The sequence below is a fragment of the Lissotriton helveticus genome, chromosome 7, assembly GCF_964261635.1.
Source record: "Lissotriton helveticus chromosome 7, aLisHel1.1, whole genome shotgun sequence".
Taxonomy (NCBI): domain Eukaryota; kingdom Metazoa; phylum Chordata; class Amphibia; order Caudata; family Salamandridae; genus Lissotriton; species Lissotriton helveticus.
Genome location: NC_136068.1, coordinates 66,140,002 through 66,158,438, shown reverse-complemented (window position 1 = coordinate 66,158,438; position 18,437 = coordinate 66,140,002). Strand labels below are relative to the sequence as shown.

The 18,437-nt window shown below is 42.3% G+C and overlaps 1 protein-coding gene across 2 annotated transcripts in view; it reads right to left on the bottom strand.

The window, feature by feature from the left end:
* The window catches only part of MFAP5 (microfibril associated protein 5), a 148,520-nt gene that overhangs the window by 64,034 nt on the left and 66,049 nt on the right, over positions 1-18,437 (bottom strand). For both annotated transcript variants that reach the window (XM_078651443.1, XM_078651442.1), the window contains 2 exons: positions 2,051-2,083; positions 179-211 (listed from right to left, as the gene is read on the bottom strand). In XM_078651443.1, the coding sequence (XP_078507569.1) occupies positions 179-211; positions 2,051-2,083 (66 nt within the window). The remainder of the gene's footprint in view (positions 1-178; positions 212-2,050; positions 2,084-18,437) is intronic.

Sequence of the window (18,437 nt, the reverse complement as noted above, 5' to 3'; positions counted from 1 at the left end):
AGGGTAGAGGTCCCCCTGGATGTCTAAGGTAATGTCCTCTACCACCCTGATGGAGTAAACTCCATCTGTCAAATTCTAAATCTGCTCCAAACCCCAGTTGATTCCAAGTAGTTATTATTCATTCAAGTGTCTGCATCCATTGCTTTAGTAGTTGTCAAAATGTTTATAGGTAACATACCTGCCGCATCCAAAGCCGAGCTACCATCTGGTGCTGGAAAACAAAAATGGGTGAACAACTGATCAATGCAGAAAAAAATCGCAAAACATTTTCTAAATCAATGGCAAAACTAAACATAGCCACAAAGTGCCCACAGGAAGAGTGAGTGACTAACAGTGCACAGATCTCTGCTCATAAATACAGGCTACAAAGCTCAAAATATAGCAACCAACAATAACGTTAAACAAATTGGCAACCTGCTAATGTAACAATATGAGATAGGGTAGTGGAGCACAGACTCACCAAGTTATAGGTGACTCAATAAGTTATAGTTATAAGACTAAACAAGTTATAAGACTTAACAAGTTACAAGTTATAAGACTCAACAAGTTATAGTTATCTTTCTTTGATTTCAGATCCTGAACAGAGAGGAGAGACTTTGTTGGGTCCCATAGAGTGCCCCGGTCATGTCTGCTCTGCTCTCAGTGCTAGGAATCTCTCAAACGAGGGTTGTTGCAATGACTAGCAAACAAAAGGGTATTATCCTGCATTATCCTGCTGCATCCAGTGGGACACCTTCCCATTTTTTTCTTGTGCTATTTACTTATTAAATGGGGAGGAGTTGGTAGAGTTTTTTTTAACTCCTTTTATTATTGGCAGCACACATTATTAATACCCTACAGGCAACATTTGCATTAGTTATTATTATTTATTTTTTATTTTTTGTTATTGAATTTTCAAAGACAAAACATAAGAATAAAGACAAAAATCAATACATATCTGAAAGGAATAGGCAAGACAATAAACAAAAAAAGGCAAATGCATATCACTTCTATCACCACTCTTGGATCAAATAAACAATACTGATAAAGAGGGGATTGGGGGGACAATGAGCATACAGGTAGGGAAAAACGCCTTAGGCGGTGAAGCGATTCGGGGGGTGAGAAGGCAATATAGCACATAGTTGTAGTGGGGTGTTGGGAGTTGGTAGAGTTTTCCCAAGGAGGTTCCCTCTGCCTAGGGCTGATATGCTCAGCTGCACTGGGTGGCCACCACAGCCCATCTGCCAAAAGGCACCTCTGTCAGTTTGAAGAAAAAACTCCTGGCACCTCATGGATGATGCTTTTAGGGACCCAGTACACATCTGGAAAGCAGGATGTGGTACCTTCTTGTGGACAGGTGGTGGGAGAATAGATCCCATCTCTTCCACATTTACCTCAAATAAAACTATTGTGAAGGTTTGTGGTATACTTAGAAATTGTGTGTTTGTGTGTCACAAAACCATCCGATGCCACTGGAGGTACTTTGCTTTTAGGTTTGTGTGTCAAGGTCACAGTTTATCTCAAAGGGGAAGTTGTTTGTGAGCAAGTGAACCTTCATATACTTTAAGGATGCTTGCATAGTGTCTTCTGGACCTAAGGACCCATGTTACATCTAAAGGAAAGCTTTTAAGGGCTATACAATATAGTATTTACTACATTAGAAATAAGAATCAGTAATCTACTAGCCAAGGTTCACATTAGTCCATGTGTTGGCAGGTGTCTCATGATTGGCTGGCTAATCCCTTGTAATCCTTGTGCTGCACACACAAAATATCACATAGAGAACCTCAGAGTAAAAGTAGTGGAGGGAAAACAAGCAGGGAGGGTGATACAGAAAAGAACCAGCACCATTAGGTGATGCAAATATTCACAGGCAGATTCATCACCAACTCCAATGTCATAATGAAGGGACTTCTGTTAAGATGGCAGATACTTCTGTTGGAAATAGAGACCTGCAGTGTAGCACCCACTGCACCAGCTGCTGTTCAGCAACTGTCCCTAACAGAACCTCCAAAGGTTCCTTGTAGAGCTGTTCTCTGACACATTTGTCTACGACTTGGCAATTCCTTACCTGCTTCATCTGAAGGTAAGTTGCCATTGGATACTGAAAGACACAAATCAGACAACAAGCTGGTCAAGTCTGGAAAATATATCAACAGAAGCACCAACAATATGGCAGTTTATCGTGTGCGTCCTGACCGATTGTGAGCAAAGCTTGATGAACAACCTGGGGCCCAAAATGTATGCACCTGAGCTTTATTATTTTCTCTTGAGTCAGAACTATAGACTCTTCTAAAGACTGTACAAACCACAAAATGCTTAATGTAATAAAAAACATATTCTCAAGTCTATATAAAAAGTAGTTATCAGAAAGCTCAAAGTATAATAAATTGCACTGAACAATTGCTTCATATTGTGTGCCTCCAAATGTGAAGAGCTGAGACGGGTTAGCACCAGAGGGTCGATACTAAAAACGGGGACATATACTGTGTTGGCCATTGCTTGATGAAGTCTTTCCTTGTTCACTAAAGCTTCTCATCAAAAAGGTGCCGTCGCCATCTGCGCAGCCTGCACTGGCTTCCAGTCTCTCAACGGATTGTATTTAACCGCATGCGCGCTAGCGGGTTTTCCCGCTGTGCGCTGACTTTTGAAAAACGCGCGGTTTGTGACAAAGCCAGCTCGTCATCCGCGTAGCGCAGGTAACGCCCATGATGAGCTGGCTTTGTCTTTAGCGCGGAAGGGGCTAAGTCACTTACCTTTGCACACAGAGCTGTTTATGAGCAAGGCCCACTTTACCTGAGGAAATGTTTTTCGTTATACTTTCTGACTCGCCCCCTCCGTTCTGCCACTCAATATTGGCTGGCTGTTTCACGCTTCAAACATTTTTGCCTTTGTGGACAGTCTATTGCCGTGAAAGCAGCAGCTGCCTGGAATTCTCTACCTCTGGCTCTTCGTGCTAACCAGAACTTTAATCTCTTTTGAAAAGCACTTAAGACCCATCTTTTCAAATCGGTGATGTAAGTCTCTTTCATCTTCTGTATTGCTGCCTCTTCATAACTCCCCCACCGCGCCAGGATACTCTTGAGTAATTGAGCGTGCTATAAAACCACTTATAACATAACATAACCACTAAGCTCCTGAGGATGTCTGATCATGCAAGCACAGTTCCCAGGACTAGGGAGCTCTCACAAATTGTTTTTGCTGAGGATGTACTACAAGAAATGCCCTTCCTTCTCCTTATCTAGTTAAATATGAAGGCTATCCAGTTGCTCGTTGAATGTGTTCAATCTTCTGGGAAAGAACTTGTAACGTTATCCTGGGACGGGCTCAGAAGCGGGCATGTCCAGATGCACCTCGGTCAATTTGGGAAAGGATCCATCTTGTAATTCTGTAAAGAACTGTTCTGGCAACAGATGGGTGCTGCTGCTTTTTTACAACTGAGACAAAGTTGGAAATCATGAGGGTATATTTTCAAAACGGAGTCGCAAAAATAAAGTCAAGCCCCTAATTCAGAGGGATTACGGTAGATCATGATGTCATTTATAGTTTCTGTAAAGGATGAATGTGAAGCCACTGCGATTATTGTGGCTGTGATTGCAAATTGTTGTCAGGCAAAAAGCCTGCATCCTATTGGAGTGCACTTGAGAGCAAATCATTTGGAACCAGAGGAGCTTGTACACTAAGGGTTTTGGCTTCCTTAGCCTGTTTCTAAGGGCTTTCTACGTCCATGTGTCTGCATAGGTTTCATGACTGCAGGGCTGCTCCTTCCTAATCCCTTCTTCCAGATCGGTGGGTACTTCTGAGGTGCCTTCATGAGTGATTGGTTGCTGTATCAGCAGGGAACATGTGAAGTAATTCCTGGTACTTGCATGGTTTTCGATTAGGGGCGAGGCAGTCGAATGATAATGAGAAGCAGAGTGTGCTAAGAGAGGAGGAGAGTTTCTCTAAGAAAAAATTGATTCTGGAGAGACTTGTGATGTAGAGAACTTAAGTCCCTGACCTTGTAATGCCCTACCCAGAAGATGAATACAGAGGAGGTGAGTTCTCCCCTGAGCAGTTGGCAGGTGAGGCAGTCTCATTTCAAGGCTTGCAGCTGTTGCTGCAAACCACAACTAAGAATTGGCTATGAGTGAGATATTGTTTGCCTTTAGAGCCAAAGTGTGGTGACGTTCAGCCTTGAGAGGTGGATCCCAAATCGTGTGCTGCCCTCCAGCTAAAGGTCTGCTCTCAGGCTATTGGTGCCCTGGATGTACTTTCATTTCTGGAAATGTGAAGGGAACCAGTACATTGGCACATGCTTGTAATTGGAAGGAGGTAGTGGTGGGTTTTGAAGTTGTTTAAGGTTACATCAGTGATTAAAATGAGCAAGAAAAGTTCCACCGTTTTCTCTCTGAACCTAGCACAGTGAGCCCGTGAGGGACTGGGGAACTCTCCTGGAAACCACTGGATAAGCTTCTGCATCTTCTTTCGAGGGTAAGTTTGCATGGTGCCATAATACAATGAGGTGGGAGCTTGCGGGTAACGCAGGAGTGCTGTGGGCTAGAAAAAAATCCGAGAAAATGGGGGTTGGGCACACGCAGGGGGCAGGGCCTTGTCTCAGCCCATCTCCCGTTGCGCACGGCCAAAGACAGTGTGTAGTGGCAGCTGGCTGACTGCTGAGGGTTGGCTGTTGATCCAATTTAGAATATGATTAAAAAGGACAGAATAAAGTGGTATTATAATTAGAGTGGGTCCTAAGACCTTAACTTATGTTAACATAATACCCAGAAATTCACTAAAAAACAAAGGATAAAGTGACGTTATTGTTAGGCATTGAAATGAATAGAGACTTCAGCTAATGGTAAAAAAACTCTGAAATATGCCAGCTATAGTTTCATCTTTCAGCTATATCCTGCACTCTCATAATGCATCTCTATTAAATCTGTCATGACATTTTTAATCTATCATTATTGATGTAAATACTGCCTGTGGGAGTTATAGGTAGTTGACTATAACTATAACTGGTGCATTTCAGTGGTTTGGGTTTTTTTCATTTCTCATTTTTATGCCTAACTGTAATATATAATGTTGCTTTACCCTCTGTTTTTTTCAGTGAATATATATATTGTCCAATTATAAGTTCAATACATTTCCTACTCAAAAATATTTCTAGATTTATAGATATCTTTCTGGCACTGTATGTCACAGCTTTACCATCATATTTACATGATTCTATGGATTTTCTGAACAAAATCCAATGTATTGCTTGGAAAGATTCCTATTTGATAGCCACAAGTGAGGTAACATCACTGTATACGACAATGAGACATAAAGATGCATTAAAGCAGTGAATTACTTTTTACATGACAAATTGATGAGATATCTGGAACACTCAAACATGCTTATTGAAATGTGAAACTTCTGCAACACCCATAATGTGTTTACATTTAATGTATGATATTATTTACAAAAGCAGGGCACAGCTTTGGGGACCTCATTTGCCCCATCGTACGCAAAACTCCTTATGGAATATTAGGAGTCAGAGTTTGTATAGGCAGAGGATAACCATAAGAACTTGGAACATGTCAAACTTTGGACTAGGTTAATTGATTACCTATTTTTATTTTGGGAAGTGGACAGCAAAGGCCTGGAAGATTTCATCTGGTCTCTAAACAAAAATGATCTCAATTTAGCCTTCACCCATACCATTAGTCCCACTCATATTTCCTTTTTGGATATTGAAGTCTACATACAAAAACAACTGTATCTGTACCAAAATACACAGGAAAGAACCTCAGGCAACAACATCCTTCATAGAAACAGTAGACATCTGTAAAACCTCAGATGGAGTATCCCGTTTGGGTTAATGTTAAGAGCCAGGAGGAATTGCTCAGAAAACTCCGATTTTGAACAATAAATAAATGAAATGAAAATGAGGTTTTTATCTAGGGGTTATTAACTGTAAGTTATCCACACTGCCATGGAAATAGCAAGGAAGAAGCCAAGAGGTGAGTTATTGACACTCATGAAAAACATGCCTCGTTATTGACTACAATGTGCAGCATAAAGAGATCAGGAAAGTAAATCCGAGCAATTGGAAAAAAAATTTACAATATGAAACCCTACATGGAGTTTTGATGGACTGCCCAGACATCACCTATAGAAAGGTAGCATCATTGGGAGATCTCTTAACTAGTAGTAATTTTACTCATGAAGCTGTAACGAAAACAAAGTGGCTAAATCAACCAGGATTTTGGAAGTGCAAAAAATGTAAGGCATGTGATCATAGAACAAATACAACTAGTTAGAATATGTATAAAGTAAGACATGAAAAGATTAAAGAACACATAACATGAAACACGGAATTTGCAATATATGTTTTAGAGTGTCCATGTGGAAAATACTATGCGGAAAGCATAGTGAATAGAATTTGTCTGAGAATTTTACAGCATCTTCGAGTCATAAAAAAATGATGACTTCTCATATCCTGTGGCCAAGCACTTTTGGGATGAACTTGAAGGAAATGCAATGGGATTACAATATTTTGGCATCAAACACATAAAGAAAAATGACAGAGGAGGAGATCTGCAATTAACTTTGAAAAGGATGAGTTGAGACTGATAATCTTGGAGGGTACGGAGGCACCCATGAGGCACAATTTAGATGCCGACTGCATGTACTTTTATAAGATTACCTCTGACTTTCAAAAATATGCTATTGAGAAGATTATAATAATATGCTGGAGCTAAGAAGTGGCACTAGAATAATATTTTTTTCAATTGACGAATAATAAAGACATGCAAGAGATAGAGGATTAGTACTATATAAATTAAGTGAAAAATGAAATACGGAAATGAAATATCATGCACTTGCCCTTTGACAAACGCATTGTGTGCGCTTCTCGTAATTGCACTTATAAGGAATATCCTTTGCACTTTAGCACTTGTACTCCGATGGATTCATACAGATATTTGTAAGGAATAAGAATATCTCTTTTCGCTATCTGTCCCTTTCCCATCCTTCTATCTCCAATGAATTAAAAATAATTATTTAAACCTTTACTAACTACACTTCTTTATACATATCTCTGCACTGGCACTTTGAAATGTTTAATCATTACGATGCAGAAGGGGACAGAAATATAAAGTAAACCCTTGTCATGTAGTTCCTACAAATCTGTGTAGGATCTGCACATTAAGACAACATAAACTAAGGGATTGGTGCCCAGGCTGATTCCAGACACCCCCAAAGCAAATGTTAGTCTGTAGACCAGCTACCTCACAGTGCCACTAAAAGCCCCACAACCTTACCAAGGAGAAATTTCTGGCAGCTATCGAACATGACAACCCTAACCCCTCAGGGATCATGGAGACAGTACAGTACTTTTCGCTCAATCACTTGTGCTCACTCATTCTCAGAAAGGTATACAGAATAAATGATGGGGACATTTCCAATAAGCATTTATTGAACAAGATTCATTCTAGTATAAAATATGTGTGCTGCAACAACCATCAGACAGAAACATATACATATACAATTATAAGTACCAACAAAGTAAATAAAAGGTAGAATTCTACCATAGTACTAAAACAATGAATATAGGTAGGCATATAGATACATGACAGTAATAAATGCATACTTTGGGAGGTGGTGGGCAATAGCTTTACTTGGGAGGTGGTGGGCAATAACTTTACTTGATAGGTGGTGGGCAATAACTTAACCAATAATGTGATCAGCGGCCAGTTAACATCCAAATTGCTAGCTGTAAAGTCATGCACACAATTTGAACCCTTTCTGGACCGAATCTCTCTCCCTTTTGCAAAAAGCTTATATTTGAGATTTAGATACTGCAATCTGCTCCTAAAATTTCCTGGCAAGGAGGCGGTTGGCCTAGTATTGGATTTTTGTCCTGCCTATATTACAGTCAGAGAAACTGAAGAACACGTTTTGGTTGTCTGTCCTAGATACCAGCAGATACGCAGGAGAATCTGCCTCAATTTATGAGCTAGGCAGCATCAGATAGCGTACAGAATTTTAAAAACAGATGCATCTGAACTGGTAGTTTTTTCTGTCAGTCGCTTTCTATTTGCTTTCTGGATAATCCGACAGTAGCTTTTATTATAGATTATACTGTATTATGAATTGTCTTGTAGAATATGCACCTTATGTACCCACAGCTGTCTCTCAATGTATCTTGTTGTATGTTTGACTGTCCATTTCTATTGCCCCGTTTAATAAGCTATTCAAAAATTTACTTGTGTCTATATTTTTTAACTTGCGTATTGACAATGTTTTTATTCTTTGTATACTTTGATGGTTTTGTACAAACAAACCGAATAAAGTTATTTGAAATTGAAAATGAAATGCGTACTCCTACGATGCAACCCTAACTAGATGTACCAGAGTGTACCTAGCATGTATGTAGGTGTAGAGCCATGAATCCCCCTAGGAAAGAGCCAATCCCATTACCTGAGATGAGAGAACGAAGGACCCTGTGTTGATCTCAAGTTGGACACCCTGCAAGGAATGTCAGACTACTGCAGGCTAGAGTGTCTGCATACAGGGACCCCAGCGTCTTGTGTCAGCATGGAAGCTTTTCCTCTGGTTAGCCCAGTGAAGAGGTGATGTTTATATACCCAAAAAGTACTCTCAGGGCCTTTCCATATATGTCATTGTACTGTGGGCATGTCGGCCAAGGATGACGATAGTGATGACCCTTATACAGAGTTGTCATGCAGAAGATGGTAATCCTGCTGTAATACTTAGTCTTAGTGCTCAGTGAGAGCAGGAGAGAAACATAAAACAAAAATTATGTTGTCAAATTTCAATTTGGGTTGTTTTGGAAAAAGGCTGAATTATTCCCATCACACGGAGAACCAAATGTTTATGTGTCCTGTGTGGTAGATGCAACATCATTGCTGCTTGCTTTCGCAGACGACGGTTCCTGTAACACCTCCTGGATAAGGTCAATAGAGCAAAGGTGATCTTCTCCATTTCCCACAGCCATTGCTGAAGAAGTACTTGTAACCTGTGCGCATGTGATAGAGCTGGTGTCCATTACGACAGAAGCTGAAGCATCCTGTGGGGGATCTAAGAATGCCAACATCAACATTGGAATATGCTTAGGACACTGCAATGCATGGGCCTTTAATGGGTCCAGTAGTACATCCATGTCCGGTGGTGAAACCGATGAAAGTGTTAGACATATATCCAGCACACATTCGTATCCACAGAATAGGCAGTGGAACACAGGCAAGACAGCGTCAACCCAGACTGATTCGAACAATAGGAACCAATGCTCGCTTAGTTCCCGAAGCCGAGGTGTGCCCAGATGAAGTACCATGCATTCATGGCATTGTGGCACAAGGAGTGCATTTTCCATCTTTTTGGAAACTGGGACGTCCATCGCGTAGCAGGGAAATTAAAACCAGGTTACCCACCACAAGTAGTAGGACCAGTGGAAGCCCTCCAAAAACGCTCCCCAATATGGAGTGTATCAAAGATGGAATAACTCCGAAGATCGTATGAAAGGCGTTTAATAGTCCAGACCCAATATTCTTAAATAGGTGTACTATTGACTGGGATGTTGTAGGGAAACCCTGGAGAACTGCCAGCATGATAAACTGAATTTGCATTATGTGAGATGATCAATAAGGAAAATGAATATGAGAACATCAGTACTGTATACATTGCAATTCAACTTTAGAGAAATTAATTAATATGTGTCCAGCACACTTGCACTTTAATTTGATATGAGGAGAACAAGTAAGCATTTGCGCTTGAAAGTAAAATTATATGCAAACTATGCCATAATTCTAATTACACTTTATTATGAAGTTAAATGTGCACATAGATGACCAGGGATTATTCAGATAATAAATTAAAAAGCATATGCACTTTACTAAATGGACATGAAGTATAATTAAAGTTATTGTATACTGGCACAACTAAAAACTTACCCATTGCTCATCTAACAATTATGATAAACTCTTGTTCTAATGTACTCCTCGTTCTTTCATCTTTTTATTTCTGTTAACAGTTTGTTCTTTGCTTTGTATGTGCAGAATACTTTATTTTGATGGAAGATCAAATTATTCATTGTATTATGAATTAATGCGATTGAGAATTTCTCCTCATTTTCCTCTTTTTCTCGCCCCAACCTACTACTTATAGTTTTTACTTTCTCTTTCAAACTCGCTTTTCTTTTTCTCGGTTTATCACTCTGGAGTACTTTATTAGGACAAAAGGTCATATCACCTATTATGATAAGAGCTTATGTCACTGAAAATCGGATACTTTACTATAACTTTCATGAAGAACATCACTGATTCACTGGTTAATGGGAATATAGAAAAGAAAATAATTAACAAAAAATTTTAGAAAATAGAAGAGGATGAACAAATCATGTAATTTCTGCCATTTCGAAATGACTGGGTTCAAACATTCTTTATACTGAGTAATTAACCACATCGCTGCGGCGGCTATTCCGCCGCAGTGCTAAGGAGGCGGGGGGGCCGCGCGGCGGGCCCATGCTGGTGACGGAACCGCTCTGTCACCAGCCGCGGTTGAGCTGTGCTCATGACGGAGCGGTTCCGTCATGGCCCCGCCCGCTTAATAGAATGCGCCGCGCAGGCGCGAAATCAGCACCGCTCAGGCGCGTCGGGCGGGCCATGACGGAACCGCTCCATCATCAGCACAGCGCCACCGCGGCTGATGACGGAGCGGTTCCGTCATCAGCACGGAAAGAGTTAAAAGAAATAATTACTTTTGATGGTGAATGACATTTGACAACATTGTAGAATGAAACACGCAGGCTAGTTGTTTTTTCTAAAAGTGTTGATGGACTATGGTTAAGGGCACCTTTATATTGAGTACCTAGAAGGCGGGAACCATGGTCCGGCGGAACGCAAAAGCCGAAAAGCGTCGACTGTCCCTGTCATAGATGCATTATTGGTGAGAAGTTACATTAAAAAAATGCAAGTGTTTCAGCATGATTCCTACCATGGAGGGTGGATTTTGAAGAATCAGAGTCACTGTTATATATATAGGTTCCGAAGTTTCAGGATTTTTGCTGTATATATATATATATATATTCACTGAAAAAACCATAGGTTATAGACCATATATAGTTAGGAATTAGCATTTAAAAAACCTTATTTTACTCACACAAAACCATTGAAATTCCATATATAGTTAGTTGCACTAACTATATATCGCGCACCCGCAATCCACTGCTGATCATGTCACATATTACATCATTCATGACATGGTCAGTGACATCACTGATGACATCACTGATGACATCTCAAATGACATCACTGATGACATCACTGATGACAACATCCAGTGACTGTATGTTTCTGTAAAGTTAAAATATGTCTTACATATTGAAGAATGAGTGGATGTATAAGTGTCTGGATGAAGGATTTAGTAGGTGCGTGACTGACTGTATGAGTGAGTGATTAAATGTGTCTCACTGAATGCATGGGTTAGTGACTAAACTGTCTTAATTTGTGCATCATTATGTCTGTTGTTCTGTAAACTGCTGCATGTGTTGATCATTAGCTATACGAGAGGCTATATGTGTTATTAATTGGTTGCCCAAGTATTTCTATGGGAGATTGAGTTTGTGTGGGGGTGGCTGGAAGGTGTGTGACTCTATGCATAGATGTGTGAGCAGTTTATTCACTAGGTGTATGAGTTCAAGAGTGCATGTGGAAACAGCTACATGGGCAGTTGACTGTGTGCATGAGTGTATTAATGAGTGAATGGATATCTCAATGCTACATGTCATAGTAAGTACATATGTAAAACACAGTGCATGTGAGAGTTGGCATATATAAATAACTGTGCATGAGAGCCACTGAATGAGTGAGTGGTTGTATCGATCATTGTGAACTTGTATCAGGGATTGTATAAGAGAGTAAATATGTGTTAGTATATGTTTCAATAAGTAAGGTGTGTTTAACTGTATAGTTGAAGAAATGGAGGTGAGATTGTTTCTTTGCATGACTGACTGGGTGTGTGAGTAACTCCATGGATGAGTGGCAGTGTGTGAGTGTCTGTATACACTGAGTGTATCTAAGGTTATATTAGAGTCTGAAGAGGTTTATCGTATTAGCACAAGAATGATGTCAAATGAGATGTCATCAGTGATGTCATCAGTGATGTCATTTGAGATGTCATCAGTGATGTCATCAGTGATGTCACTGACCATGTCATGAATGATGTAATATGTGACATGATCAGCAGTGGATTGCGGGTGCGCGATATATAGTTAGTGCAACTAACTATATATGGAATTTCAATGGTTTTGTGTGAGTAAAATAAGGTTTTTTAAATGCTAATTCCTAACTATATATGGTCTATAACCTATGGTTTTTTCAGTGAATTTTCAAGGTTTTGTAAATGCTAATTCCTAACTATATATGGTCTATAACCTATGGTTTTTTCAGTGAATTTCAATGGTTTTTTAATAGCAAATATCATAAGCTGTCGAATGTCAAGTACGTGGTAAGTGAAAACATTTTCGTGTTTATGCACACTGATCTGCTTTGAATGGTGCCCCCCCCCCCTCATTTCTATTAGGAGTACTCTCTCTTTGCAGATAGTGAAAGGTAGTTAACGCAGGCCTTTGCCCCCGTTGTAATCCGTCGTGCCTGCTTCTCTCTCCATTTGATTGATTGTTATCCAAGTATTTACTGTTTTAGAATTAGTTCTCTTTGGTTCATTCTCTATTTACAAACAAACACAGAGTCGCAATACTCTGTTTAGTCTTTGCAGATAACGAAAAATCGTGTAAAAAAAAAGAAAAGGAATCGAGCAAAATCAGTAGGCCACTAATGGGATCTCTTTTTGACCTCGCTAAAATAGAAACATTAGGAACAACCCCTCATGACAAATACAAAACTAGTGAGATGAACTGAACTCCACACAATGATGGCTGCAAAACAGCTCGGCTCCGCCACCCACCCCGCCCAAAATAACGATAAAGAACGGCTGCCATGATTGGTTGCGGAATGACCACGACGGAGCTACGAAATGGTGCTGCTCTCATGCTAACCCCAGCTTCAGTCTGAAACATCCAGAAACACTGTAGACTACCAATTCGATCAGTTCCGGTAGCGCCCCAATGTAACCCGGTAGAGAAGAACTAGCCCTCCCCTCTTTGACTAATGGTTCTTGTTGCCTGTCCCTTCTGTTGTCATTTAACAGAACTATTTAGCCTGCTGAAAGGGGTTGTGTTCCGACCGCTGGTTGGTGGAGACATTTTGACTATATTCTGTACCTGCGTTGTCGCGTAATGCGTCATATGACGCGCCGCGTTAGCGCATCCGGAAGTCATCCGGGGCGCGCAGCGCGTAACGTAAGCATAACAAGTCATGTGACTTGTTAATAAAACTTTTCATTGGTTCATTTTACTTTTCTTATTGTAATGATGAAAGGCTTGGTCATATGACCTAAAAATTACGCTTTTCATTACTTCCGAACATTATTTTTTCTTAAATATATGTTATAATGTTCCAGGCTAATGTACTTTCCCGGAAATTTTACAACTGTCCTGCAAGTAAAATATATTCTTTTTTCGAGAAAAAGAGCGTTTCTTCGTCCCATGACGGAGCCGTTGAGCAAAAGAGGGTCGACCTGCTGTCTTAGTCGCCGATATGCCTGAATATGAGATTCTTATCGATCACTTTATGTTGCAGGAATAGAAAACACAACAGCCCTTGACCATTTATCTTTACTGCGTTCCTTCGTATTATACCTTTTACCCTTCATGTAATTGGTCTGCTTTATTTCACTTGCCTTTTAATGATTCTAAAACAGTCACTATTATTAAAAACTTTACCAATGTATATACTACTACCATGTTTTCTTTTAAAAACCTTTATTGTGAAAATTTCATTATACAAATACGAGCCTATAACCACGTGGGCCTGCCACAGATCAAACTGTAATCGTATATGATGAATAGACATTTACACTGTAGAGGAACGTAACGGGCGGGCCATTAGGTTGCAAGAACTAAGGTGTCTAACAGTTACGGAATCGGTGGACGTACATTTTATAATTAAAATACGACAGGGCCAGTTACAATAAAATTATCTAGATATACATTTGCGGGCAAGTACCATGGGTGACGTTAATTCGAACTTTCAACAGTACAGTAATCAATAACACATCAGAACTTAATATCAATAGGGATGTCGAAATAGTCAATCAATTCTCGTCCCCGCCCGCCATGTGCTTCAAAACTGCATACGTATCTCGTGATTTCAAGGTTCTGCAACCAGTACACAACAAGGAGTTACGAGTCCCATTTATTCCGGCGCCATTTTGGGCGAGGACGGGCAGGTCCAGGATATAGTCAAAATGTCTCTACCAACCATCGACTATGATGATGTTCATATGCTGTATTTATTAGAGTAACACTCATCTGTCCACATGAAATTAATTTGCCACAATCTAAACATGTCATTTTAATCTTTCCAAAGTTCTTCTAAATATTTGGGACCGTTTCCCTTGCCTCTGAAGCTCTCAGTGCCACTTCTTTGATGAATGTACTAGCAGGTCAGGGGTTCTCCTCCAAATCTCTCTTTTATGCAGCACTATAATTAATTGGTGCCACCTCTCCATATGACGATGCATGGTATAGTTACCACAACTATATTTTTTTTCGGTTCCTCTGGAGAGTTCATCGTGGCAGATGAAGCGTGTAACGTACCGGGCATTTACCTTTTTTTGCATGTACAGGAAAGGAAAATAAAATCGAGCGTCCGAGTTCTAAGGTGTCCCAGGGCCATTTTAGTGGACCAGGCCCAAATCCAAAGAACAGGCCGCCATTTTGAGAGTCCTCTTGCAGCCGCCTGTCGCTGTAGCATCAAGAGCAGCCGAAACTCAGCTGAATGGCAACTGAAACGGTAAAGGGGCGCCCCACTACAGCAGACGAGCCTCCACCTAGGAAGGCCCATTCACGCCGGCTCCCCCCCCCTTCGGGCACCCCACGCCGTTATTCGGAGCAGTATTGTAGGATGGCCACACCAGTGCGGCAACTTGCTAGACATCACCTCGGTGGTAACCGAATCTCAACGCCTTGTGGTGTCTTCTATTCAAAAAACATTGTTATGCTGCCTTCGACCTATTCGCCGCAAGTGCGCACACAACTCAACTGCATAGCTTGCTAGACACCACCTCGGTGCCATCCGGATCTTGGAATGTCAGCACCTTTTGGTGTCTTCTCTTCAGAAAATATTGTTGCGCTGCCTTTGGCCCCATTCGCACATCAGTCCGCTACTGACGCCATCTCACAGGCTAATGGGGCGCCCCACGCCGACTTTCAGCATTGTAGAATGACCACACCAGTACAGCAACTTGCTAGACATCACCTCGGTGCCATCCGGATCTCGGCGCCCCACTGCAGATGAAGTGCCTCTCAACTATGAAACCACCACGGTGACATCCGGATCTTGGCGCGTTGTGCTGCCTTCGGCCTATTCGCACATCGGTCCGCTACTGACGCCATCTCACAGGCTAATGGGGCGACCCACGCCGAGTTTCAGCATTGTAGGATGACCACACCAGTACAGCAACTTGCTAGACATCACCTCGGTGCCATCCGAATCTTGGCATCTCAACGCCTAGTGGTATCTTCCATACAAAAAATATTGTTACGCTGCCTTTGGCCCCATTCGCACATCAGTCCGCAACTTAGACATCACCTCGGTGCCATCCGGATCTTGGCATCTCAGCGCCTTGTGGTGTCAGTCAGAAAATATTGTTGCGCTGCCTTTGGCCCCATTCGCACATCGGTCCGCTACTGACGCCATCTCACAGGCCAACGGGGCGCCCCACGCCGACTTTCAACATTGTAGGATGGCCACAGAAGTGCGACAACTTACTAGACACCACCTCGGTGCCATCCGGATCTTGGCGCGTTGTGCTGCCTTCGGCCTATTCGCACATCGGTCCGCTACTGACGCCATCTCACAGGCCAACGGGGTGCCCCACGCCGACTTTCAGCATTGTTGGATGGCCACACCAGTGCGGCAACTTACTAGACACCACCTCGGTGCCATCCGGATCTTGGCGCGTTGTGCTGCCTTCGGCCTATTCGCACATCGGTCCGCTACTGACGCAAACTCACAGGCCAACGGGGCGCCCCACGCCGACTTTCAGCATTGTAGGATGGCCACACCAGTGCTGCAACTTGCTGGACACCACCTCGGTGCCATCCGGATCTTGGCGCGTTGTATTGCCTTCGGCCTATTCGCACATCGGTCCGCTACTGACGCCGCCTCACGTACCAACGTATTTTCTCCGCATTTTATACCCTATGCCGCATAACAGGTCATGTGAATTGTTTATAAAACTTTTCATTGGTTCATTTTACTTTTGGTTTCCTAATGATGGAAGGCTTGATCATATGACCTAAAAACAACACTTTTCATTGGATGAAAACTTTTTTTTTTCCCAAACGATGAAAGCCCCACCTTGTTTCTGGATGTTTCAGACTAAACTGGCGTCAGCATGAGAGCACCACCATCTCGTAGCTCCGTCGTGGTCATTCCGCGAGCAATCATGGCAGCCGCTCCCCACCAGAAGCCTGCAGGAGTCGGGGCCCCCAAAACTTTTGATGAATTCTCAAGGCGGAGGGGACGCTTTCGAGAATGGGGTCCAAGACCTAGCAGACAAGCGTCCGATTTCCAAGGTGTCCCAGGGCCATTTCAGTGGACCAGGCCCAAAAAGGAAAGAGCCTGCCGCCATTTTGAGAGTCCTGTGACAGCCGCCTATCGCTGCACCGCAAGAGTGGGTGCAACTCAGCTGAATTGCGGCTTTTGACACAGTGGACCAAAAACGGACGGAATGGCAACTGAAACGGTAAAGGGGCGCCCCACTACAACAGATGACACTCCACCTGGAGAGGCCCGTTCACGCCGCCTCCCCCGGGGCGCCCCACGCCGTTATTCGGAGCAGCATTGTAGGATACCAAAACCAGTGCGGCAACTTACTGGACATCACCTTGGTGCCATCGTTCTGCTGCCTTGGAACTATTCGCACAACAGTTTGCTACTGATGACCCACCCCCCGCGACGCCCCACGCCGTTATTTGCTGGGTGGCAACTTACTAGACATCACTTTCGTGTCATCTAGATTTCGGCGCGTTCTGCTGCCTTGGAACTATTCGCACAACAGTTTGCTACTGATGACCCACCCCCCGCGACGCCCCACGCCGGAAATCTGGACGTTGTGCTGCGTTGGGACTATTCGCACAGCCGACCGCTACTTCGTTGTTTTTCCCTAAAAATGTTTATATGTTATTACTATTTTTGTTTTCTTGTATATATTTATAAATTATTAAAGTTTTATAATCTTACTACTTTGTCGGAGTGCTATATATTTTTAATGTGACACATAATTGTAAAAACTTTGATGTACAAAGAGTCATCCCTGGAATCTTCCGCTTCACGCTCGGTCCCCTCCCCAATCACAATACAGGATGGTTTTCAGATAATAGCAACGCTTCTGCTGTGACGGATCTCATCGAGTGTGGGCCTTGATCTACTATAACTCCTTTGAAGAGGGGTGATTCTTTACAGCTGTGGCCATAAACTACATCTGCAGGGCTAGCTGATAGCCTAGGACCGGCCTGGACAATCGGACACAGAGGAAAAGGAGTGTCAGAGGGTGCGGTAGTGAATAGGGCGAAAGGGAGGTGTCGGGCGGGCACAGGGTGTGATTCTCAGGGAAGAGCAGCGCAGATGGGGGAGGTTTATTACCCATGCATAAGACAGAGAGCGGGGGTGACCACTGCCTGGGTGAGATGCTTGCGAGGGTGGGGAGCCATGCTAAGGATCGACAGCGTGCACAGAGTGGGTCTGGTCAAGGCATCTAAAATGGCTGCCGTGCACGACAAAAGTGTGGCATTTGAAAAAAGACAAGATGGCGCAGACAATGTTTTTCAACACTTCCTGATTTCCTTCGAATCGAACGTTAACAGACGTTGGGGCATATTACCAAAGTTAAGCGATATTTATCCCTAACGATGCATTGCAAAGATTTTTTTACCGTCAGAAATTATCGCAGATAAACCTTGCTATTATCAAGGTTTATCGCAAATACGATAAAAAACGACCGCAATGCATTAATATCGCTGAAAACTCAGCGATATTCATGCATTACCGAGCTAATGCTCTTAGCCATGTTATCCACCTCCCATTGGATAACATGGCTAAGAACTGCTCAGGGCAGCTGTTACTTTTTGGAGATATTCGCGCTTATCTCGAATATTTCCAAAAGTTGATAATAGGAGATAGCGATGTTAGCGACTGTTTCCAGTCGCTAACATCTTGGCATGCCCACTTTACATGTCATTAGTGATAAATATCACTCACATGCAAAGTGGGGCCCAAGATGGTCGCTATCTCCTACTAGCCGTCGCTAACTGGTGTTAGCAACAGCTAGGTAATACAGATATAATT